The sequence below is a fragment of the Scyliorhinus canicula genome, chromosome 24 (assembly GCF_902713615.1).
Source record: "Scyliorhinus canicula chromosome 24, sScyCan1.1, whole genome shotgun sequence".
Classification (NCBI taxonomy): Eukaryota; Metazoa; Chordata; class Chondrichthyes; order Carcharhiniformes; family Scyliorhinidae; genus Scyliorhinus; species Scyliorhinus canicula.
In genome coordinates, this window is record NC_052169.1 from 20,940,354 (window position 1) to 20,964,149 (window position 23,796).

General features: G+C 52.4%; 1 protein-coding gene across 4 annotated transcripts in view; it reads left to right on the forward strand.

The window, feature by feature from the left end:
* LOC119956816 (AP-3 complex subunit beta-2) overlaps positions 1–23,796 on the forward strand; it is a 154,846-nt gene that overhangs the window by 95,520 nt on the left and 35,530 nt on the right. For all 4 annotated transcript variants that reach the window (XM_038784264.1, XM_038784265.1, XM_038784262.1 and 1 more), the window contains exons 9-17: positions 1,372–1,469; positions 4,683–4,737; positions 5,826–5,897; positions 5,994–6,056; positions 8,442–8,574; positions 10,371–10,480; positions 14,153–14,329; positions 18,110–18,296; positions 19,694–19,812. In XM_038784264.1, coding sequence (XP_038640192.1) covers positions 1,372–1,469; positions 4,683–4,737; positions 5,826–5,897; positions 5,994–6,056; positions 8,442–8,574; positions 10,371–10,480; positions 14,153–14,329; positions 18,110–18,296; positions 19,694–19,812 — 1,014 coding nt within the window. The remainder of the gene's footprint in view (positions 1–1,371; positions 1,470–4,682; positions 4,738–5,825; positions 5,898–5,993; positions 6,057–8,441; positions 8,575–10,370; positions 10,481–14,152; positions 14,330–18,109; positions 18,297–19,693; positions 19,813–23,796) is intronic.

Below are 23,796 nucleotides of genomic sequence, written 5' to 3' on the forward strand. Positions count from 1 at the left end.
TGCGGAGATCCATTATCCCGTAGATCCCTCAGTATCTGGGTGATGGTGCGGAGATCCATTATCCTGCAGATCTCTCAGTATCTGGGTGAGGAGGGGATGATCCTTTATCCTGTGGATCCCTCAGTGTCTGGGTGAGGATCGGGAGATCCACAGGTGCGAAGATCCATTATCCTGTAGATCCCTCAGTATCTGGGTGTCTACGTGAGGATGGGGTGATCCATTATTCTGTGAATCCCTCAGTTCCTATGTGAGGATAGGAGCCATCTGTTACCCTGTGGATCCTTTTGTGACTGGGTGACAGTAGGGAGATCCAATACCCTGTAGATCTCCGTGTCTGGGTGAGGAGGGGATGATCCATTACCCTGTAGATCTTCGTGTCTGGGTGAGGAGGGGGAGATCCATTATCCTGTAGATCCCTCAGTGCCTGGGTGAGAAGGGGGAAATCCATTATCCTGTAGATCTCTCAGTGTCTGGGTGAGGATGGGGAGATCCATTATCCTGTAGATCCCTCAGTGTCTGGGTGAGGAGGGGGAGATCCATTATCCTGTAGATCCCTCAGTGTCTGGGTGAGGATGGGGAGATCCATTATCCTGTAGATCTCTCAGTGTCTGGGTGAGGAGGGGATGATCCATTATCCTGTAGATCCCTCAGTGTCTGGGTGAGGAGGGGGAGATCCATTATCCTGTAGATCCCTCAGTGTCTGGGTGAGAAGGGGAAAAATCAATTATCCTGTAGATCCCTCAGTGTCTGGGTGAGAAGGGGGAAATCCATTATCCTGTAGATCCCTCAGTGTCTGGGTGAGGAGGGGATGATCCATTATCCTGTAGATCCCTCAGTGCCTGGGTGAGGAGGGGGAGATCCATTATCCTGTAGATCCCTCAGTGCCTGGGTGAGGAGGGGGAGATCCATTATCCTGTAGATCCCTCAGTGTCTGGGTGAGGAGGGGGAGATCCATTATCCTGTAGATCCCTCAGTGTCTGGGTGAGGAGGGGGAGATCCATTATTCTGTGGATCCCCCTTGGTGACCGAGGTCTGTCTGCCTGGTGGAGAAGTATCCCTTTGGGGGCGGGGGCGGTACCCTTCAGGTCGTAGGTAGGTGAGAGGGGGAGGGGAGGGATCGGCAGTATTGAAGGGAAGATAATGAGGATGAAAGATGAATGCGATTCCTGTTGGATTCAGAAAAGCATTGACTGCGATGACGACCAAAGCGAAGGCCGCCAATTGGGATAATGAATAAATATGTAAATAGACGCTTCAATCCAAGACATATCGATGCCACCTTTCACCTTTGTCTGCACCTTTCTTGGCTCCGTTGTTGGCAGCGACGCGGGTTCCCCCCCACTCAGTCGTCTCGTTTTCCTTTTCTCTCAGGTGGTGATGGCAGTGGCACAGCTTTACTTCCACCTGGCTCCGAAGGCAGAGGTCGGAGTCATCGCCAAGGCCCTCGTTCGCCTGCTCCGCAGCCACAGGTAAGCAGCACCTCTCCAGCGAGCACCAACGGAATTGGGCTTCGTTTCCCCCCCCCCCCCCCCCCCCCCCCCCCCCCAACTCTCCGGTAAGGAGGGGGTGGAATTTCCTCCTTTGGGGTTCCATCAACAAATTTACACGGATGAGCAATGGGCTGGGGGCGCTGGCGGTGGGGAACGTACAGCAGCTCCCGGTTGAACAGCTCCCTGAATGCTTTAAAGTTGGAAATGTTGTTCCCCTGGAGTGGAGTAACCAGTGGCGGACACCGAGAAGCATTCTGAGTCTCAAATTGCGATAGGGGAGGCTGCGGGAGGGGGGGGGCGAACCAGAGTGAAAGTGGTCACTGTTTCTCTCATCTTTGGGCGACAAGAAAATTGGTTTTCCATTCCGGTTCCGTGTTAAATCTACGCCATGTGTGTTTGAAGCATCAAAATGAATTTGTCAAGTGACGATTGGGGGGGGGGGGTAACCACCGAGACACAGGCACATATCCTAAATGAAGAAATGAATAGATTTTCTCATTTGTTTCGGCACCCCATTGGGAGACTGAACGTAGAACATACAGTGCAGAAGGAGGCCATTCGGCCCATTGAGTTGGCACCGACCCACTTAAACCCTCACTTCCACCCTATCCCTGTTACCCAATAACCCTTCCTAACCGTTTTGGACACTAAGGGTAATTGATCACGGCCAACCCACCCAATCTGCACGTCTTTGGATTGTGGGAGGAAACCGGAGCACCCGGAGGAAACCCACGCAGACACGGGGAGAACGTGCAGACTCTGCCCAGACAGAGACCCAGCAGGGAATCGAACCTGGGACCCTGGCGCTGTGAAGCCACAGTGCTATCCACTTGTGCTACCGGGCTGTTGGTGTCCAACCTTATACTCATGACAGCTTGACATCCCATAACGGGAGTGTAGTGATGATGTCATTGGGCTAGTCGCCTGGGTCAGTGCCCTGCGTTCACACCCCACCATGGCATTTAATTCAATTGATAATGTAACTCAATTTTTAATTTGAAAGAACTTTGGGAGTAAAAAGCTAATGTCTAATGGTGACCATGACAAGGGGGCTGGTTCAGCTCAGTTGGCTAGACAGCTTGTTCGTGATGCAGAGCGAGGCCAACAGCGTGGGTTCAATTCCCGTACCGGCTGAGGTTATTCATGAAGGCCCCGTCTTCTTAGGGAAAGTTAACTTTCCCTTAGGGGGCAGCACAGTGGTTAACACGGTTGCTTCACAGCTCCAAGGTCCCAGGTTCGATTCCTGGCTTGGGTCACTGCCTGTGCGGAGTCTGCACGTTCTCCCCGTGTCTGCGTGGGTTCCCTCCGGGTGCTCCGGTTTCCTCCCACAGTCCAAAGATGTGCAGGTTAGGTGGATTGGCCATGATAAATTGCCCTTAGTGTCCAAAAAGGTTGCGTGGAGTGATGGGGTTACGGGGAGAGGGTGGATGCATGGGCTTAAGTGGGGTGCTCTTTCCAAGGGCCGATGCAGACTCGATGGGCTGAATGGCCTCCTTCTGCACTGTAAATTCTATGATTCTCAACCTTGACCCCCTCGCCTGGGGTGTGGTGACCCTCAGGTTAAATCACCACCAGTCATCCTATGGTCATCTGGGACTGTGCTGACCTAACTGTCCCATGACAACTATCATCGATTGTTATAAAAACCCACCTGCTTCCCTAATGCCCCTTTGGGTAATGATGGCAGAGTTCATTGCGGTCAAGTGAGAACCGCAGCAGCCAATTATCGCACAGCAGGATCCCACAAACATGACCTCAATCAGATCATTTGTCTCTTTTCCTTCCCTAGGCTGGCCAACACGTGACTCCAGACCCACAGCAATGTGGTTGACTCTAAACTGCCCTCTGAAGCAAGTCACTCAGCTCAAGGGCAATTAGGGATGGGCAACAAATGGTGGCCTTGCCACAACGCCCACATCTCATGAAAGAATGAAGAGACCACAATTCCCCGTCCAGCCCTCTCCCTCTGCCCAGGAAAGCCCTCTTCGGTCTTCCCTGCATGCAATGAAGTGGAACAACATGTCGGCCAATCTTGTGCAACTTCGCGCTGGTTTAGCACACTGGGCTAAATCGCTGGCTTTGAAAGCAGACCAAGGCAGGCCAGCAGCACTGTTCACTTCCCGCACCAGCCTCCCCGAACAGGCGCCGGAATGTGGCGACTAGGGGCTTTTCACAGTAACTTCATTTGAAGTCTACTTGTGACAATAAGCGATTTTCATTTCATTTCATTTTCATGTATGTTTTTGTGAACCTTGCAATGTGTTGGCCATTTCAGTTGGGTGTTTTCACAGAATCGCGGAATGGTGTAGAGCACAGAAGGAGACCATTCAGCCCATCAATGCCGGTGCTGCCTCTCTAAATGAGCACGTTGCCTGGTGTCATTCCCCCATCTTCATAAAGCGACTCTCAACCTCAAGATACCCCCCCCCCCCAGCGGCCCACAGCCAATGAGGCGCTTTTGAAGAGTAATCATTGCGGTCAAGTGAGAAACACAGCAGCCAATTTGCGCACAGCAGGATCCCACAAACAACTCTTCCCCCCCCCACCCATGACCTCAATCAGATCATTTGTCTTTTTTCTGCCGCGTTGGTTGAGTTTGGTTTGGCTGAGAGGAGATTTGATCAAGTTGTTCGAAGTCATGGGGCGGGGGGGGGGTTCTGGACGGAGCTGTTTGGGAGAATCTGCTCCCATTGGCGGAAGAATCGAGAACAAAGTTGGGGGGAGGGGGGCACGGATTTAGCGTCTGGCAAAGGAAGCGATGGAGACACGAGGACGTGCGCTGCCTGAATGTGCGGTGGAGGAGGCAGGGCCACACCCCTTCCTCTTACAGCTGTAGAAGCGCAGCGAGGAAAGGGCACAGGAAGAGGCCATTCAGCCCCTCGCGGGCTGCGCTGGCCGAAAAATAAAAAAGTTGGTCTTCCTCAAACCAGTACATGGGGGGGGCCTTTTACGTTCCAGCTGTGAGGGCCTCAGGTTTAACATCTCACCTGACACCCCGGTGTGTGTCCGGGAATTCTGGGCTCCTCCCCACTTGCAGGCAGTCGCGAGTGTTGTCGGCTCTCGTTCCCGCAACGTTTGGCGCCGGGTTTGGGTGCGGTTGATGGGGCCGCTTAGCTGCCTCAACGTGCAATGAGTTACTTACTGCTCACTCACTCCCTCTCCTCTCCCTCTCTCCTCTCTCTCTCTCCACAGTGAGGTGCAGTTTGTCGTGCTGCAGAATGTTGCCTCCATGTCAATCAAACGAAGGGTGAGTCATTATTCCTGCCTTTTCCAACCCCCCATCACCTTCAGTAACCCGGAACTAACCTATGTGACTGAGCTTGCTGGGTCCCACTGCCATTGCTGATGTTATAACGGTGCTCGACAGGAGCCCCCCCCCCCCCCCCCCCCCCCCCCCCCCCGCCTGCCTCCCTCACCCGTCTAGCCAGATGCCCCCCCCCCCCCGCCTCCCTCACCCGTCTAGCCAGATGGATAACGGTCAGGACGTGGCCAGGCGGGAGAGTCCATGGTGGAAGTGGGGCTGGTTTAAATTGGTCGAGCGTGACTAACCTTGAGAACGGAGAACTCAACGGCGCAGTGGTTGGCACTGCTACCTCACGGCGCTGAAAACCCGGGTCCCATCCCGGCCCCGGATCAATGTCCGTGTGGAGTTTGCACATTCTCCCCGTGTCTGTGTGGGTCTCAGCCCCACAAGCCAAAGATGTGCAGGGTAGGTGGATTGGCCAGGCTAAATTTCCCCTCAATTGGGGAAAAAAAAAAATTGGGAACACTCTAAATTTATTAAAGAAAGAATGGAGAATGTGTTAACATTGGGGTAACAAACGTCAACTTAAAAACTGCAATAAATGTCACAAGCAACAAGGAATGAGTGTGTGCTGCGGTAATCGGGGGCGGAGAGGCTCCAGAAGTTGGGATCATTCTCCTTTTGATATAGGAGGCGACGGAGAGATTTATTAAATGTGGTGGTAGAGTTTACTCAAGGAGTCTGAGTTCCTGTGGGGCAACATGGTCTTTTGCACGGGTGATATAGTCTGGAGCTATGAATAGCGACGGCTATAGAAGAAAGAGCAGAGGGAGCGAGATTAATTAGATCGCTCTTTCAAAAGGCCAGCACAGATATGATGGGTTGAATGGCCCGTTTGCTGCCTGCCTGATTCCGTGAAGATCACGAGTGCAGCGGCTCAAACAAATAATGAGGGAAAAGTGAGGATGAAGTTACGGGAATATGAGAAAGGGGCAAATGACTGACGATTAATGAAGATTGGTTCTGCCAGTAGTCAAGTCTCTGCTGTTATCGGGCTGATTATTAACACCCCTTTGGCTTTGATCTTTAAGGGAATGTTTGAGCCCCATCTGAAGAGTTTCTATATCAGGTCCACGGACCCCACACAGATTAAAGTGCTGAAGGTGCGTCTGTTCTCACAGTTCCTGTTGATTTTGTTGTCTCCATGTTACTCACTGGAAAGGCACCATAATCCTCATCTCCCTCCTTGTCTTGTACAGTTGGAAGTCCTGACCAACCTGGCCAGTGAGACGAACATATCAATCATTCTTCGTGAGTTCCAGGTAAGGAAAGAGCAGAGATTCATTAAAAAAAACATTTTAAAAAAAATAAATTTGGAGTACCAATTATTTTTTCCAATTAAGGGGCAATTTAGCGTGGCCAATCCACCTATCCTGCACATCTTTGGGTTGTGGGGGTGAAACCCACGCAGTCATGGGGAGAATCCCAGGGCCAGGATTCGAACCTGGGACCTCAGCGCCGTAGGCAGCAGTGCTAACCACTGTGCCACCATGCTGCCCCGAAAGAACAGAGATTCATGTTGCTCAGTATCCTCTGTGCAAAGCAGCCTGTAATTGATAGCAGCTCACTCCCAGAAACAGAGATCCCTCCCTTCTCACCACCACTGGAGCAGATATCCTTCCACCTCCCTCACAACCACTGGAGCAGATATCCCTCCGTCCCATCTCACTCCCACTAGTGCAGAGATCCCTCCACCCCTTCTCACCACCACTGGACCAGATGTCCCTCCGACCCCTTCTCACCCCTGCTGGAGCAGATATCCCTCCGCCCCTTCTCACCCCCGCTGGAGCAGGTATCCCTCCGCCTCCTTCTCACCCCCAAGGATCAGATATCCCTCCGCCCCTTCTCACCCCCGCTGGAGCAGATATCCCTCCGCCCCCTTCTCACCCCCGCTGGAGCAGATACCCCTCCGCCCCTTCACCCACTGGAGCAGATATCCCTCCGCCTCCTTCTCACCCCCAAGGATCAGATATCCCTCCGCCCCTTCTCACCCCCGCTGGAGCAGGTATCCCTCCGCCTCCTTCTCACCCCCAAGGATCAGATATCCCTCCGCCCCTTCTCACCCCCGCTGGAGCAGATATCCCTCCGCCCCCTTCTCACCCCTGCTGGAGCAGATATCCCTCCGCCCCCTTCTCACCCCCGCTGGAGCAGATATCCCTCCGCCCCCTTCTCACCCCTGCTGGAGCAGATATCCCTCCGCCCCTTCTCACCCCGCCCCTTCTCACCCCCACTGGAGCAGATATACCTCCGCCCCCTTCTCACCCCTGCTGGAGCAGATATCCCTCCGCCCCCTTCTCACTCCCGCTGGAGCAGATATCCCTCCTCCCCCTTCTCACTCCCGCTGGAGCAGATACCCCTCTGCCCCCTTCTCACCCCCGCTGTATCTGATATCCCTCCGCACCCTTTTCACCCCCGCTGGAGCAGATATCCCTCCGCCCCCTTCTCCACCCACTGGAGCAGAGATCCCTCTGCCCCCTTCTCACCCCCGCTGGAGCAGAGATCCCTCCGCCCCCTTCTCACCCCCGCTGGAGCAGAGATCCCTCTGCCCCCTTCTCACCCCCGCTGGAGCAGATATCCCTCCGCCCCCTTCTCACCCCCGCTGGAGCAGAGATCCCTCCGCCCCCTTCTCACCCCCACTGGAGCAGAGATCCCTCCGCCCCCTTCTCACCCACTGGAGCAAAGATCCCTCCGCCCCCTTCTCACCCCCGCAGGAGCAGATATCCCTCCGCTCCCTTCTCTCCCACTGGAGCAGATATCCCTCCGCCCCCTTCTCACCCCTGTAGGAGCAGATATCCCTCCACCTCCTTCTCACCCACTGGAGCAAAGATCCCTCCTCCCCCTTCTCACCCCCCGCAGGAGCAGATATCCCTCCGCCTCCTTTTCACCCACTGGAGCTGATATCCCTCCGCCCCCTTCTCACCCCCCCCCGCAGGAGCAGATATCCCTCCGCCCCCTTCTCACTCCTGCAGTAGCAGATATCCCTCCGCCCCCTTCTCACCCCCGCTGGAGCAGAGATCCCCGCAGTATTAATTCTCTGATCGGGTGGCCCCCCGGTAGCTCAGGAGTTGGAATCCTCTTGTCTTTGCCAAGTGGCCTTTGTCGAAACGAGAGGTCAGACTGAGGTCAGGTGGCAAACAGCTGAAATGTGACCTGAATTAAACAAACAGGCTGCACAAACACAATGGACCATCTGACCGGCCGCGGGCCAGTGCGTTAGCTGCCTCAGCTCGGTCACGCTGAATCGCAGAATGGTTACAGCACAAGGGGTGCTGGGGGGAAATTTGTTCATGGGATGTGGGTGGTGGATTTGTTGTGCCCAAGCCTAAGTGCCCTCGAAATGAGTGGAGTGGCTTGCTGGGCCATTCGGGGGGGGGCATTTTAAGGGCCAACCACATTGCTGTGGGCCTGGAGTCACCAGCCATCTGGTGGGCCGCCAGATTTCCTTCCCTGAAGGGATATTCCCGTGAATAAAAACAGACAATTCTGGAAAAACCCGGCAGCATCTGCGGAGAGAGAATCAGGTCGGAAGACGGGTTCTAGCTCATTTTCCTGGGCCTCTGGGATTGACGTGATTACCAGGCCACCTGAGGTGGCGTTGCCTAACGAGTATTACTGTACTGCCCTTGCTCTCTGCCTTTCCCCTACAGACCTATATCAAGAGTCAGGACAAGGACTTTGTCGCTGGCACTATCCAGGCGATCGGGCGCTGTGCCACCAACATTGACGAGGTCCGCGATACCTGCCTGAACGGATTGGTCCAACTGCTGTCCAATAGAGATGGTGAGAGCCAAGTGACAGAAAGCCAATAGCAAATACTTGAGCAGGCCGGCGGTAAACAGCTAGCGGGTGACACGGAGTTGAACCATTGTAACGGCAGAGACGCAGCAAGAACTCTCCACGTTCGACGTGTCACTGCCAGAGCGCCCCCCCCCCCCCCCCCCCCCCCGTTCCTGACGCGCCGGTAACAAGATGGAATTTACTGCGATCCGAGTTACCACAGAGAGATCAAACCCCCCCCCCCCCCCCCCCCCACACAACCACCGACTACCCACCAGCCCCATTTTCTCAGATGGATGCTAGTTGGGTTCTTAATCCCGGGATTATCGTTTGGAATCCTACCACAGAGAATACGTTTCTTCTCAAGTATTTTATTTGAAAAGCTTTTTTTTTTTTTTATCGATTTTTACCGAAAAATATTACAATCAACTCTTCACAGTCTCTTGTGCTCTTTGGGAATCTCGATGACTGAGGTTTCCTGATCCGCTGAATTGTCCGAAGCACATTTTGCGACAGTAACCAGTCCCGACGGAGGGAATAGTTGGCAAAATGATAGGAAAGAGTGATATGAGAAACCAGCAGTTGGCTAAGGACTGCACTGTATTGTTAGTCTGTGTCAAGCCAACTTGGGGCAGCTGAGGTGTTCCCCTCGTTTTTTAAAAAAATCTTTTTTTGATAAATTTAGAGTGCCCAATTCATTTTTTCCAATTAAGGGACCTCGGCGCCGTGAGGCAGCAATGCTAACCACTGTGCTGCCCTTTATTTTTAGTTCTTTCATAGGATGTGAGCACCACTGGCAAGACCAGCATTTGTTGCCCATCCCTGATTACCCTTGAACTGAGGGGCTCACGAGGCCATTTTAACCAGCAGGCAGTTAAGACTAAGGGCAGCACGGTAGCATTGTGGATAGCACAATCGCTTCACAGCTCCAGGGTCCCAGGTTCGATTCCGGCTTGGGTCACTGTCTGTGCGGAGTCTGCACATCCTCCCCATGTGTGCGTGGGTTTCCTCCGGGTGCTCCGGCTTCCTCCCACAGTCCAAAGATGTGCAGGTTAGGTGGATTGGCCATGATAAATTGCCCTTAGTGTCCAAAATTGCCCTTAGTGTTGGGTGGGGTTACTGGGTTATTGGGATAGGGGTGAGGTGTTGACCTTGGGTAGGGTGCTCTTTCCAAGAGCCGGTGCAGACTCGATGGGCTGAATGGCCTCCTTCTGCACTGTAAATTCTAAGAAAAGACCTTCCTGTGGTTACATGACGGCCAGATCAGGTAAGGGTGGCAGATTTCCCTTCCCTGGAGGGCAGTTGATGGCCATTGTCACTAGCTTTGAATTCCACATTTCTTAATTGAAATTAAACTCCACCAGCACCCCTGATGGGATTTGAACCCAGGTTCCCAGAGCATTAGTCTGGGCCCTCTGGATTACTAGGGAGGTGACATTACCACTACACCCCCGCCTCCAGCCATCTCAGTTCTGCAGCTGCTGTAATATTCTGTCGTTCCCGTTTCGGAGCAGACTTGTGCAGCAAGGAGCTGTCTAGCCAATCGCGCGCTTTGGGTGGGATTATCAGCCCGTTCCTGCGCACGGAAAATCCCCCCCCTCTCCGTCTGTGCTGTTCGCCCCTTTGCCCCATGGTCCTGAAGCTCAAGACGGTGTCTGCCTAGGGTTTCTGCTGCTTGACACATAGGGTGGAGGCTTGGGTGGGGTGCTCTTTCCAAGGGCCGGTGAAGACCCGATGGGCCGAATGGCCTCCTTCTGTACTGTAGATCCTCTGATAAGACGGTCGCCCTTATATTGCAGAGCTGGTGGTGGCGGAGTCTGTGGTCGTCATTAAGAAGTTGCTGCAGATGCAACCATCGCAGCACAGCGATATCATCAGGCACATGGCGAAGCTAATCGATAACATCATGGTGAGTGTCGGAGTCAGGCCCGCCAGCCCCCCCTCCAATAGTCTCCATGCCATTCCTTACCAATAGGAAGCATTGTTTGAACACTCCAGCCATTTCCTTTTAAAAATTCAAGGGCAGGACTTTTAAATGTCTTGACAGCTCCCTTTAACACTTGCTTTTGTCAGGTCCCCTTGGCTAGTCTGACAGTTTGCTTGGACTGGTCCATTTGACAGGTGCTTCTCACAGTTTTGACAGGTCTGTTCTCACTTCCAATGAGCTTGACAGGTAATGAGCTTATGCACTTTTTTTAACGCACATTTATGCCTACTTTTAACAATTTCAGAGGGCACCTGACCTCCCCACAGATGTTCCAGAACTAGATCCAAAGTACCTCTGCAATGGGGTATGCTGCCTATCCAATCGAAGTTCAGACTGGCTCCTATCTGGTCTGATCTGCACATGACATATTAACACTCTTGAACTACCAAAATGCCACTTGAGTGGAGGTAGCTGATGATTTGGGTTTCCTCCGGGCCCTCCGGTTGCCTCCTATAAGTCCCGAAAGACGTGCTGTTAGGTGAATTGGATGTTCTGAATTCTCCCTCTGTGTACCCGAACAGGCGCCGGAGTGTGGCGACTAGGGGCTTTTCACAGTAACTTCATTGCAGTGTTAATGTAAGCCTACTTAACAACAAACAAACAAAGAAAAGTACAGCACAGGAACAGGCCCTTCGGCCCTCCAAGCCCGTGCCGACCATGCTGCCCATCTAAACTAAAATCTTCTACACTTCCTGGGTCCGTATCCCTCTATTCCCATCCTATTCTTGTATTTGTCAAGGTGCCCCTTAAATGTCACTATCGTCCCTGCTTCCACCACCTCCTCCGGCAGCGAGTCCCAGGCACCCACTGCCCTCAGTGTAAAAAAAAACTTGTCTCGTACATCTCTAAACCTTGCCCCTCGCACCATAAACCTATGCCCCCTAGTAATTGACCCCTCTACCCTGGAAAAAAGCCTCTGACTATCCACTCTGTCTATGCCCCTCATAATTTTGTAGACCTCTATCAGGTCGCCCCTCAACCTCCGCCGTTCCACTGAGAACAAACCGAGTTTATTCAACCGCTCCTCATAGCTAATGCCCCCCCATACCAGCCAACATTCTGGTGAATCTCTTCTGCACCCTCTCCAAAGCCTCCACATCCTTCTGGTAGTGTGGCGACCAGAATTGAACACTATACTCCAAGTGTGGCCTAACTAAGGTTCTATACAGCTGCAACATGACTTGCCAATTATTATACTCAATGCCTCAGCCAATGAAGGCAAACATGCCGTATGCCTTCTTGACTACCTTCTCCACCTGTGTTGCCCCTTTCAGTGACCTGTGGACCTGTACATCTAGATCTCTGACTGTCAATACTCTTGAGGGTTCTACCATTCCCTGTATATTCTCTACCTGCATTAGACCTTTCAAAATGCATTACCTCACATTTGTACTTGTGACACTAATGAAGATTATTATTATTATTATTTGATGACCTCCGTGAACCCCGGCTCTTCCCATTCCCACCCCTTGTGAAGATAGGAAGAGCCGTGTTCGGGTACAGGGCTTGTAAATTCCTCCTGTTGCAAATTCAGGCCTAAATCTCTGGCTGTCCTTCTGTAAGTGATAGAACGCCACACTCTTTCCACCTTTTAGCGCAGTTGATTCAAGAGCTGACCCAGGTTGCTGGCCCAAAGATTTCATCCCAGAGAACTTCAGACTTTCAGGTCGTTAGCTCCGAGATTTTTTGTGACCCTGAATTTACCGCGTGTTTGATTGCTCCTTTGCCTGTAGTTCCAGCCATGACCACCAGTTGCAGGACATCCCACACAAGTCAAGAAAGTACCTTTCGATCCTGCTGGGCTGGAGAGCGGCCTCTCCACCCTGTGCCCTGGCGTGGCGGGGGGACCTGTTGGAATACTTGACCCTTGAGAAGGTTAAGTTCGAACTGAGGGGAACTTAAGCTGTTCTTTGAGTACTCCAAGTCATGTGCACTATTTATTCTGCACTTTCAAGAACTGGATAACATCGAACATTAGTTTGGTGGGGGGTTGGGGGGGGGGGGGGAGGAGCTGTGTATGTTAAAGATGGCTATGGGTAATCCCTGATTCTTTCTTTGTCATTTGTTTATGTTAACATGCGGGCTGATGTCTGGGGCATGGTGGGAGGATGGGATCGTTGTTATTGTAATGGGGTTGGAGATATTTGTTGTTGGTTATTGTTTGTTGTTGGTGGGTGTAAATTCGGGAGAACACTTGTGAAAAAGGAGGAGAATAAAATAGGTGCAGCAGGGTAGCATGGTGGTTAGCATAAATGCTTCACAGCTCCAGGGTCCCAGGTTCGATTCCCGGCTGGGTCACTGTCTGTGTGGAGTCTGCACGTCCTCCCCGTGTGTGCGTGGGTTTCCTCCGGGTGCTCCGGTTTCCTCCCACAGTCCAAAGATGTGCGGGTTAGGTGGATTGGCCATGCTAAATTGCCCGTAGTGTCCTAATAAAAGTAAGGTTAAGGGGGGGGGTTGTTGGGTTACGGGTATAGGGTGGATACGTGGGTTTGAGTAGGGTGATCATGGCTCGGCACAACATTGAGGGCCGAAGGGCCTGTTCTGTGCTGTACTGTTCTATGTTCTATGTGTGGTGGAGCTCAGAGAACCCTGACTCATGGAAGATTTCAGCCACTATCTGAAAGAGCGCCTCAAAGAAAGAGAGAGGGGGAGCGTGAAATAGATTGAGAGAGATGGGGAGAGGGGGGAGAGATGGCTTGAGGGAGGGAGATCTTCTGGCCCACGTCACCTTTTGAGCTGCTGGCGGACGCACGTCGGCCTCGAAAGCACGGTAAAGATGCGAGTCTTTTTATCGAAGATAAATTCTGCATTTGTCGTTTTCAAGTTGATCGTTTATTCAGGCACAAAGCCTTCCTTTGCCTTCTGTATGACATGAGGTACAATGAATGCTCCTGCCGACTGTTTCAGCTTCAGTGTACTCAAGATGAGCCACTAAATGGCTTTGTCCTCCCCCCTCATTCACCCATAGTACCATAAAACAAACAATTACAGGGACACATCCCAGCAGCGAGTTGGGATCGATGTGGTTCAGAGTGCATTAAGGTTGTTCCATGGACTGGGGAGGGGGTTGGTGATCAGTGACCCCCCGAGTGCCCCATGTCCTGGACGGTCGCTGATCTCTCGAGGCGCGAAGCACAAACGTCCGATGCCTCGACAACTCCTGGATCAGGGAATCCTTCTGTACGGGTGGCATGGCAGCACAGTATTTCAAAAATAAAGAAAGTACCTTTCGAAGTGGCGGAGACGCAGCAAGCTCCCGCAAACAGCAATGCATTAATCTTTTTTTATGATGTTAATTGAGGATTAATTATTGACCCAGACGCCAGGGAGAATTGTTCTTTTTGTGGTGGTGGTATGGGATCTTATACACCCACCTGAGAGGGTGCAACGCACCCTCGCCCAAACCGTGAGTGGGATTTGAACCTGGAACCTTCTGACACTCGCGGCCCATAGTGTGACCAGCTGAACCATAGCTGACACCGAACAGTGTTAGGTGCAACTTGGAAACGCTTAAAGAACAACCAATTTGCTGGCACACCTGTACTAAACTGGTGAATTTTCCCTCACCTTCTCTCTCTCTCTCTCCCTGGGCAGGTTCCAATGGCAAGAGCAAGCATCCTTTGGCTCATTGGAGAGTACTGTGAACACGTGCCGAAGATCGCCCCCGATGTGCTCCGTAAAATGGCCAAGTCCTTCACCAACGAGGAAGACATCGTGAAGCTGCAAATCATTAACTTGGCCGCCAAGCTGTACCTCACCAATTCCAAACAGGTTCTGGTCTGTCCTGTTGTAGAGTGGATGAATGTGGGCAAAGGGGTGGGGGAAGGGGGTCGATGTTAAGTGTTAATGCTGGATGGCACTGCTCCATTATGTCCAGCTATCGTTTTCCCAATGAGGTGACCTTTAATCTCTGATCGTGTTGGCGTCTGAAGAATGTGAAGAGTTTATTCCATTAAATTAAAATTTAATTGCTGAGCAACCTTCATTCCTAAGAATAAAGGATTTTTTTTTTTCTTTTATTTGTTCTTGGGGATGTGGGCGTCGCTGGCTGGGCCAGCATTTGTTACCCATCCCTAATGGCATTTAAGAGTCAAGAGTGCTGTGTGCGTCTGGAGTCACATGTAGGCCAGACCGGGTAAGGACGGCAGATTTCCTTCCCTAAAGGACATTGGTGAACCAGATGGGTTTTTACGACAATGGTCATCGTTAAGACTTTTAATTCCAGATTTTTATTGAATTCAAATTCCACCAAATGCCCTGGTGGGATTCGAACCCATGTCCCCAGAGTATTACCCTGAGTCTCTGGATTACTCGTCCAGTGACCATACCACTACACCACTGCCTCCCTCATTGAGCTAAGTGGGGCTACCAGGCTCTCCCCTGTACAAAGCCATGTCATCTCCCAGAGGTAACAAGGGAAACAATACTCCACGATACCAGTCCAGGGAATCACAAGATACTATAGAGAGGCTTAACCTTCTATATGGGGCGATCTCTGCCCACATCTAGAACAAAGAACATAGAAAAGTACAGCACAGGAACAGGTCCTTTGGCCTTCCAAGCCTGTGCCGACCATGCTGCCCGTCTAAACTAAAATCTCTACACTTCCTGGGTCCATATCCCTCTATTCCCATCCTATTCATATATTTGTCAAGATGCCCCTTAAATGTCACTATCGTCCCTGCTTCCACCACCTCCTCCGGCAGCGAGTTCCAGGCACCCACTACCCTCTGTGTAAAAAGAAAACTTGTCTCGTACATCTCCTCTAAACCTTGCCCCTCGCACCATAAACCTATGCCCCCTAGTAATTGACCCCTCTACCCTGGGAAAAAGCCTCTGACTATCCACTCTGTCTATGCCCCTCATAATTTTGTAGACCTCTTATCAGGTCGCCCCTACTTGTCTTCTCGGAGCAGTGTAACTTAAGGCAAAACTATGGTTTGGCGATCCCCCTGCCCACTTGGCATTGTGAGAGGCTACCTGACTCACTGGGGGCATCACGCTGGCTGGGGCCAGCATGTATGTACCAGCAGCCGATAAAGAGCCGCTGGTTTGGGTGGGCTCGGACAAGCAACACCGAAGGTTAGCAAGCAGGTGCAGAAGGCAGTTGGGAAGACAAATACCATGTTGTCCTGTATTGAGAGGGGATTAGAGTACATGAAGAAGGCTTGCGACAATTATACCGGGTTTTAGTGAGACCACGTCTGGAATACTGTGCGTCCTTTTGGTCTCCATATTTAAGGACGGATGTACTTGCGTTGGAGCCGGTACAGCCAAGGTTCACTAGATTGGTCCCTGGGATGAGGGGGTTGTCCTCTGAAGAGAAACTGAATAATATTGGGCCTATATTCTATGGAGTTTAGAAGATTGAGGGGGCGACCTTATTGTAAACTCTAGAATTGTGAAGGTATATGACCGGGTGGAACAGGGTGAGGGGGGTGGGGGGGGGGGGGGGGCACAGTCTCCGGATGAGGGGGGGACCATCGTTTAGGGATGGGATGAGGAGGAATTGCTTCACTTAAAGGGTTATGAACCGTGGGAATTTTGTTACCCCAGTGGGTTGTGGATGCTCCATCGTTGAATACATTTGAGGCTGGGATAGACAGATATTTGGGGCGCGATTCTACGCTCCCCACGGCGGGGTGGGAGAATCGCGGGAGGGCCCCCCGACAAATTTCACGCCTCCCTGGCGCCCCCCGCGTTTGTCACGGCGATTCTCCGACCCAGGTGGGCCGAGCGGCCTGCCGTTCGCGGCCGTTTTACGACGGCGGCAAACACACCTGGTCGTTGCCGTCGGGAAATGGGAGTGAGAAGCCCGTTCGGGGCTTGTAGGTGGCCTAGCAAGGAAAGAGCACCACGACTGTGCTCGGGAGGGGACAGGCCCGCGATCGGTGCCCACCGATCATCGGGCCGGCATCCAAATTGGACGCACTATTTCCCCTCCGCCGCCCCGCAAGATCAAGCCGCCACGTCTTGCGGGGCGGCTGAGGGGAAAGACGGCCACCGCGCATGCGCGGGTTCGTGCCGTCAGCGTCATGACGTCAGCCGCTCATGCGCGGGTTGGAGCCGGCCAACCTGCGCATGCGCGGCTGGCGTCTTTAGGCGCGCCGGCCGCGTCATTCTTGGCGCGACGCCCCCACGGCCGAGAGTTACGGAGCGCCGCTCCTAGCCCCGCCAGGAGGGGAGAATGGAGGTGAGGAGCGGCCTCCGAGGCCGTCGTGAAACTCGGCCGAGTTCACGTCGGCCCTCCCGATTTTTCCCGGGAGCGGAGAATTCCGCCCCCCACCCCGTCTCTCGGGGTATTTCAGGATACACGGTATGGGCGGGATGAGGCCCAAGATCAGCCATAATCGTATTGAATAGTGGAACGGGCTCGATGGGCTGAGTGGCCCGCTCCTACTTCCTGTGTCCTTGGCGACCCAGATATTGTGGCATGTTTTTTAAACTTGGTGACATGATTTCTTTGCCAATAAGCTCTGGGTTTATTGACGAGGGAGAGACCTTATGGTGAAGAAAATCATCATCTCCCCATTCCCACCCGCTCTGCTCAAGTGACTCAGGCAAATAATGGGCAGGCCTCCTCTTTTTGGCAGAGCCTAAATGAGACCTGTGCCTGGGACTCCAGTCCTTTGCACGGTATCTGGCTGCCTGGTGGGAGCTTAGGCCTCATGATGGAGGCCCCAAATATCTTCCATGCAGGGCCCTCCACCTTCCCCAATGAATCAAACAACATTCATGTACAAATCTCCCGTTTACTCCACACAACCTCTTTCTGCCTTGTTCTGTTTTTTTTATTTTTTTTACTCTCCCACAGGATGTGGGTGGCGCTGGGCTGGGCCAGCATTGGTTGCACATCCCTAATTGCCCTTGAACTGAGTGGGTTTACTTGGCCTTTTCAGAGGGCAGAGAGGCCACCACATCGCCGTGGGCCTGGAGCCACGTGTAGGCCTGAATGGTTAAGGGTGCCCCCTTCCTTCCCCCGATGGGTACTCGTGGACCGATTGCTGTGGCTGTCGAAGGATGATAGGTTGTCATGGCTACCATTACTAGCTGTCAATTCAAGATGTATTAGGTGCCGTGCTGGGATTTGAACCCAGGTCTGCAGAGCATTAACCTAGGCGGCGGAGATGACCAACCCAGTGACGTTGCTGCCACGCCACCTCCTTCCTTTCTCCCTCGTCCTGCCTCCGAGACTCTGAGAACAAGGGTCATCCATCGTTCTGTTCACATTTGGGATCTTTTGGATTGGGATGAGGAGGAATTTCTTTACTCTGAAAGCGGTGAGTCTTTGGAATTGTCGACCCCACAGACTCGATCGTTGAGTTTTTTTAAATTCGACATATTTCTACAAATTAAAAATATCCAAGGATAGGGGGATAGTGCAGGAAAATGTCATTGAGGTGGAAGAGTAGTCATGCTCCGAGCGAATGGTGGAGTGGGTCGAAGGGCTGAATGGCCCGCTCCTGTTTCTTGCTTTCTTAGAGATGTTCTTGGTTGTGCTGCATTCTTTTATCCTCACTTTGACCTTTTATATCCCCCCCCCCCCACCAGACTAAACTGCTGACTCAATATGTCCTTAACCTGGCAAAATATGACCAGAACTACGACATCCGAGACCGAGCACGTTTCATCCGCCAGCTCATCGTCCCCACGGAGAAAAGCGGAGTGCTGAGCAAGTACGCCAAGAAGCTATTCCTGGCGCAGAAGCCAGCCCCAGTCCTCGAGTCTTCCTTCAAAGGTGGGAGAGTTGTGACGCGTGGCGATGTGTTTATTACGGTGCCAGACGTTGGGGTTGGAGTGGGTTTGTGATGCGCATGAAGCCAAGTCTTGACAGCTCTGGGCTGCTGGGAATTGACCTATTTATCGCTTCCTCTGTGCTGGCCAGGGCTGAAACTAAGGTGTGTGTGTGTGTGTGTGTGTTGGTGGGGGTGGGGGGGCTCCACTGGATTCAGGATGCAGGAGCTGGCCATTCAGCCCCTCGATCCTGTTCTGCCATTCGATCGGACCGCAACTCCATCTGCCCACCCTTGGTTCCATTATACCCTTGGCAAGAAAAAATGTTGAACCTCGGTATTCTAAACTTCCGATGAACCCGTCAACTTCGACAGCCTTTTGTCAGGGTTATGGGGGGGGGGGGGGTGTTGGCCTCCACCACTCTTCACCCCCCCCCCCCCAGCTTGCTTTAGGCAAACCCCGCCATCTGAATCACAATGTTGTATCCTCAACCAGAATCGTAGAATTGTACAGTACAGAAGGTGGCCACTCGGGCCTTCAGAGCTATGCTGGTTCTTGCGCAGATCAATCCAATTAGTCACACTCACCTGATTTTACCCACATCCCTCGAAGTTCTCCCTCCCTCTGATCTGTACTTATTACATCTCGGAAGATGTACGTCTGGGGGGTGGGGTGGGTGGGGGGGGAATCTTCAAATTTTTTGCCCTATTAGTTACTTTGCTAACTTAATCCAGTAAAATCGAAATATACAGTTTGACAAACTGTCAGGAGATGGAGCTCTCACTTTTTTCAGATCAGTAGAGTTTACTTTTGATAATCTTGAGCAACTTTTAATGCAATTAGATTCATCATTAATTCAAATTCAGAAAACCAACTTAAGATAATCAGTTGAGCTCATGACATGGGTCACCTGTACTTGCTCAGAGCGAGATGGATTCATACTCCCAGGCCCGTTCTCTGCAAATAAAAGGAATAGGTTCAAGCCTGACGCCTTTCTTGGATTACTGATAGTTCCCTGTTGTTTTAATAAAGATTATTATTATTATCCATGGCAGCACCTCAGCCAATCAGAGTCAACTTGCTGACCAGTCAACACCTTTTTTTCCTGCGGTAGAAATTGTTGTGATTGTTTGAAATTTGGTATTGTTGCATTTTCCTGATGAGTGCAAGGTGAAAAACTTCGATGATGTGTCTCTTTTCAGCAAGAATTCAGATTTATTTGACCAATATGTTCAGTGCTTAAAAATAATTTCAATTATCAGCTCATCTGATTGAAATGGCTGTGGATCAAGTTGAACAGCCTCCGCAGGGCTGGTCAGGAGTCGACGCGAGTCAGACACTCTCAGGGTCTCTCGTGCTTCACGGGCAGTTTTACAAATCTATGATTTGTCTTCCTCACAGATCGGGACCACTTCCAGCTCGGCTCGCTGTCCCACCTGCTCAACAGCAAGGCCGGGGGCTACCAGGAGCTTCCGAATTGGCCTGATTCCGCCCCTGATCCCGCTGTCCGCAACGTGGAGGTAATCGACGAGGTGCAATAATGGTCAACTGTTGTATTAACAGGAACCTGCATTTATATAGTGCCTTTACTGCAATCAAATGCCCGGGGTGCTTCATGGACGCATCATCAAACAATATCTGACGCCAGGCTGTGTAAGATATTAGGGCATATGGGATGAGATTGGGTGGGATTTTCTGATCCGCCCCCCGCCCCCCCCCCCCCCCCCCATTGGCTGTCGGGGGAGGGGGGGGAATCTTCCGGTCCCGCAGATGTCCACCCCGCACCTTTCATCTCGAGAGGCTGGAGGGGGAGAGGCAGAAAGGGGGTAGAGGGGCAGAGGTGGGAGAGAGGGATAGGTGGCGAGGGATAGGGAGAGGGAGAGTGGTGGAGAGGGAGAAGCAGAGAGAAACAGGTGGAGATGGAAGGTGGGGAGATGGGGAGGGTGGGGAAGAGAGGCGGAAATGGAGGGAGAGGCGAAGAAGGGGCAGGCGGCAGAAGAAGATAGGGCAGCACAGTGGTTAGCACAGTTGCTTCACACCGCCAGGGTCCCAGTTCGAATCCCGGCTTGGGTGTCTGTGCGGAGCCTGCACGTTCTCCCCGTGTCTGCGTGGGTTTCCTCCGGGTGCTCCGGTTTCCTCCCACAGTCCAAAGATGTGCAGGTTAGGTGGATTGGCCTGGTTAAATTTCCCATAGTGTTCAAAACCCTAAAGGTGGGGTTACGGGGATAGAGTAGAGGTATGGGGCTTAAGTGGGCTGCTCTTTCCAAGGGCCAGTGCAGACTCAATGGGCCGAATGACCTCCTTCAGCACTGTAAATTCTGCGATAGGCGAAGAGGGAGGAAAGGGAGATGGGGGAAGAGGTGAAGTGAGGGGAGAGAATTGGCAATTCCTCCCACCTCTCTAGTCCCCCTAGTGTCTGTGTGCGGAAGTGCAACAGGCCCTGGCTTTAGTCACATTGACCCTCAGTCAGTCAGTGTGCGCTTCATGGGAATTCTGCCTGTGGATGACACACTGACCTGGGTGATCGGTTGACCACATTAGGATCTCTTTCCAGTGTTTACATCGACAAGGGGGTGGCGGGGAGCGGGGAGTTCCTCTCCTGGAGGGCAATTATGGCAGGGAAGCCCTTCAAGAACCTTAAAATTTTGTTAAGTGTATTTAAATAGGCGGAAACTTGGTTACCTCACCGGCAAGGTGTGGTGGTGCTCAGAGAACCCTGACTCGTGGAAGATTTCAGCCACTATCTGAAAGAGCGCCTCAAAGAAAGAGAGAGGGGGAGCGTGAAATAGATTGAGAGAGATGGGGAGAGGGGGGAGAGAGGGCTTGAGGGAGGGAGATCTTCTGGCCCACGTCACCTTTTGAGCTGCTGGCGGACGCACGTCGGCCTCGAAAGCACGGTAAAGATGCGAGTCTTTTTATCGAAGATAAATTCTGCATTTGTCGTTTTCAAGTTGATCGTTTATTCAGGCACAAAGCCTTCCTTTGCCTTCTGTATGACATGAGGTACAATGAATGCTCCTGCCGACTGTTTCAGCTTCAGTGTACTCAAGATGAGCCACTAAATGGCTTTGTCCTCCCCCCTCATTCACCCATAGTACCGTAAAAATAAACAATTACAGGGACACATCCCAGCAGCGAGTTGGGATCGATGTGGTTCAGAGTGCATTAAGGTTGTTCCATGGACTGGGGAGGGGGTTGGTGATCAGTGACCCCCCGAGTGCCCCATGTCCTGGACGGTCGCTGATCCCTCGAGGCGCGAAGCACAAACGTCCGATGCCTCGACAACTCCAGGATCAGGGAATCCTTCTGTACAGGTGGCATGGCAGCACAGTGGTTAGCACTGCTGCTGCACTGCGCCAGGGTTCCAGGTTCGATTCCCAGCTTGGGTCACTGTCTGTGCGGAGTTTGCACATTCTCCCCGTGTCTGCGTGGGTTTCCTCCGGGTGCTCCGGTTTCCTCCCACAAGTCCGGAAAGACGTGCTTGTTAGATGAATTGGACGTTCTAAATTCTCCCTCTGTGTACCCGAACAGGCGCCGGAATGTGGCAACTAGGGGTTTTTCACAGTAAGTTCATTGCGGCGTTAATGTAAGCCTACTTGTGACACTAATGCAGATTATTCCTATAGATCAGTCAGGAGCCGATCAACGGTGAAGCAGGCTCGAGGGGCTGAAGGGCCTGCTTGGAAATTGGCCAGAGTGACACAGATTTAGGATTGTGGATTGGTAATCCCCAATCCTGGCCAAAGGATAGGAGGGGGGGAGGGGGCGGGCGTTGGGGATTTATTACAGCGCTGCAGCTCTGCGGTTTGCCCTATTGTAGTTGTCTGACCGGGTGTGTCCTCTAACAACACTGCCCACAGGAGGAAGCATTCGTGGAGAGGGAGCTGCGGATCGGATTGCTGGGAGAGTGGAAAGAGGTGTGGGTGTGTGTGTGTGTGTGTGTGTGTGGTTTGCAGTGCTGTGCGTTTTTACATGGGGGACCTCCTGTTATTCGGTCAGCCAGGTATCCTAGCAGAAAGGGCCACGATTCACGGGCAGCTGCAACGCTCGTCTTCATTCATGTAGATGTATCGGGACCGAGCTCGACCAAAGGGGGCCTCTTGCGTCCGTATTGTGCAGTCCACTTGAAGCAAAATCTCTCCAACCTTTACAACCTGGTGTGAAATCAGGAGCAGCAACCCAACCATTTTGGTCCTGATCATTAACACAAGCTTCACAATGAAGGAGTCACGGAGGAGCAACTCTGTCCGTTCTCCAGGTGAACAATATCAAGGACTTTGAAATAAAAGCGGAAAATAGTGGATAAACTCAGTCCTCCGATCGGCGACGCCAAAATCGCATTGGCCGATCTGCCGGAGAATCCCCGTTAATGCCGGAATCGGGGGCGGCGCTGTTTTAGCAATGCTCCGCCCCCTCAAAAACTGCATACTCTGGGAGCACGGCGTACGGACGGCCCCAGGACGTCACCCGAGGCCCTCCCCTGGATGCTCCGCCCCCGATGGGCCGAGTCCCCGATGGCGTGTGCTCCCACCGTTCGGGGACCTCGCAGTTGGTGGTGGGGGGGGGGGGGGGGGGGGCGCCATGTTGCACAGCGTGGCCGCCGACGACGACATGCGCGGCCGTGGACCCAGCCATTCTCCGGCCGTATCCACAGGTAAAGCCGGTGGCATTACGCTACGCGGCTGATAACTCCCCACCGGGTGGAGGATCGATGTAGTTACAATAGAGGCCGTTCAGAGGAGGTTCACTGGGTTGATTCCAGAGATGAGGGGTTTAGGCCTATACTCCAGAGTTTAGAAGAATGAAGGGAGACCTAATTGAGGCACATAAGATGATAAAAGGTATTGACAAAGTAGACTTAGAGCGGATGCGTCCTCTTGTGGGACAATCTAGAACGAGAGGCCATGATTTTAGGATAAGGGCAAAGAGATTTAAACAGAGAGGAGGTGAAATTACTTCTCCCAAAGAGTTGTGAACCTGTGGAATTCGCTACCCCAGAGTGCGGTGGATGCTGGGACAGTGAGTAAATTTGAGGAGGAGTTAGACAGATTTTTAATTAGTAGTGGGGTTGAAGGGTTATGGAGAACAGGCAGGAAAGTGGAGTTGGGGCCGAGTGGAGATCAGCCATGATCGTATTGAATTGTGGCGTGGACTCAAGGGGCTGAATGGCCTCCTCCTGCTCCTAGTCCTTATTTAAGAGCTGCGAGTGTTGTTGGCCTGTTTAACCGATAATTATCAGAAAAACCAGGTGGCAAGAAGAATAGAAAAGCAGAATATTATTTAAAGGGAGAGAGGGAGAGATGCAGGACGCTGCGGTGCAGAGGGATCCGGCTGTCCTTGTAGAAGAATCGCAAAAAGATGCTCATGCGGGAACAGCAAATAATTAGGAAGGCCAATGGAGTGTTGGCCGTCATTGCAAAGGAGTGGAGTATAAAAGTAGGGAAGTTTTGCTGCAACTGATCAGGGCCTTGGTGAGACCACATCTGGAGTATGTCCAGATCTGG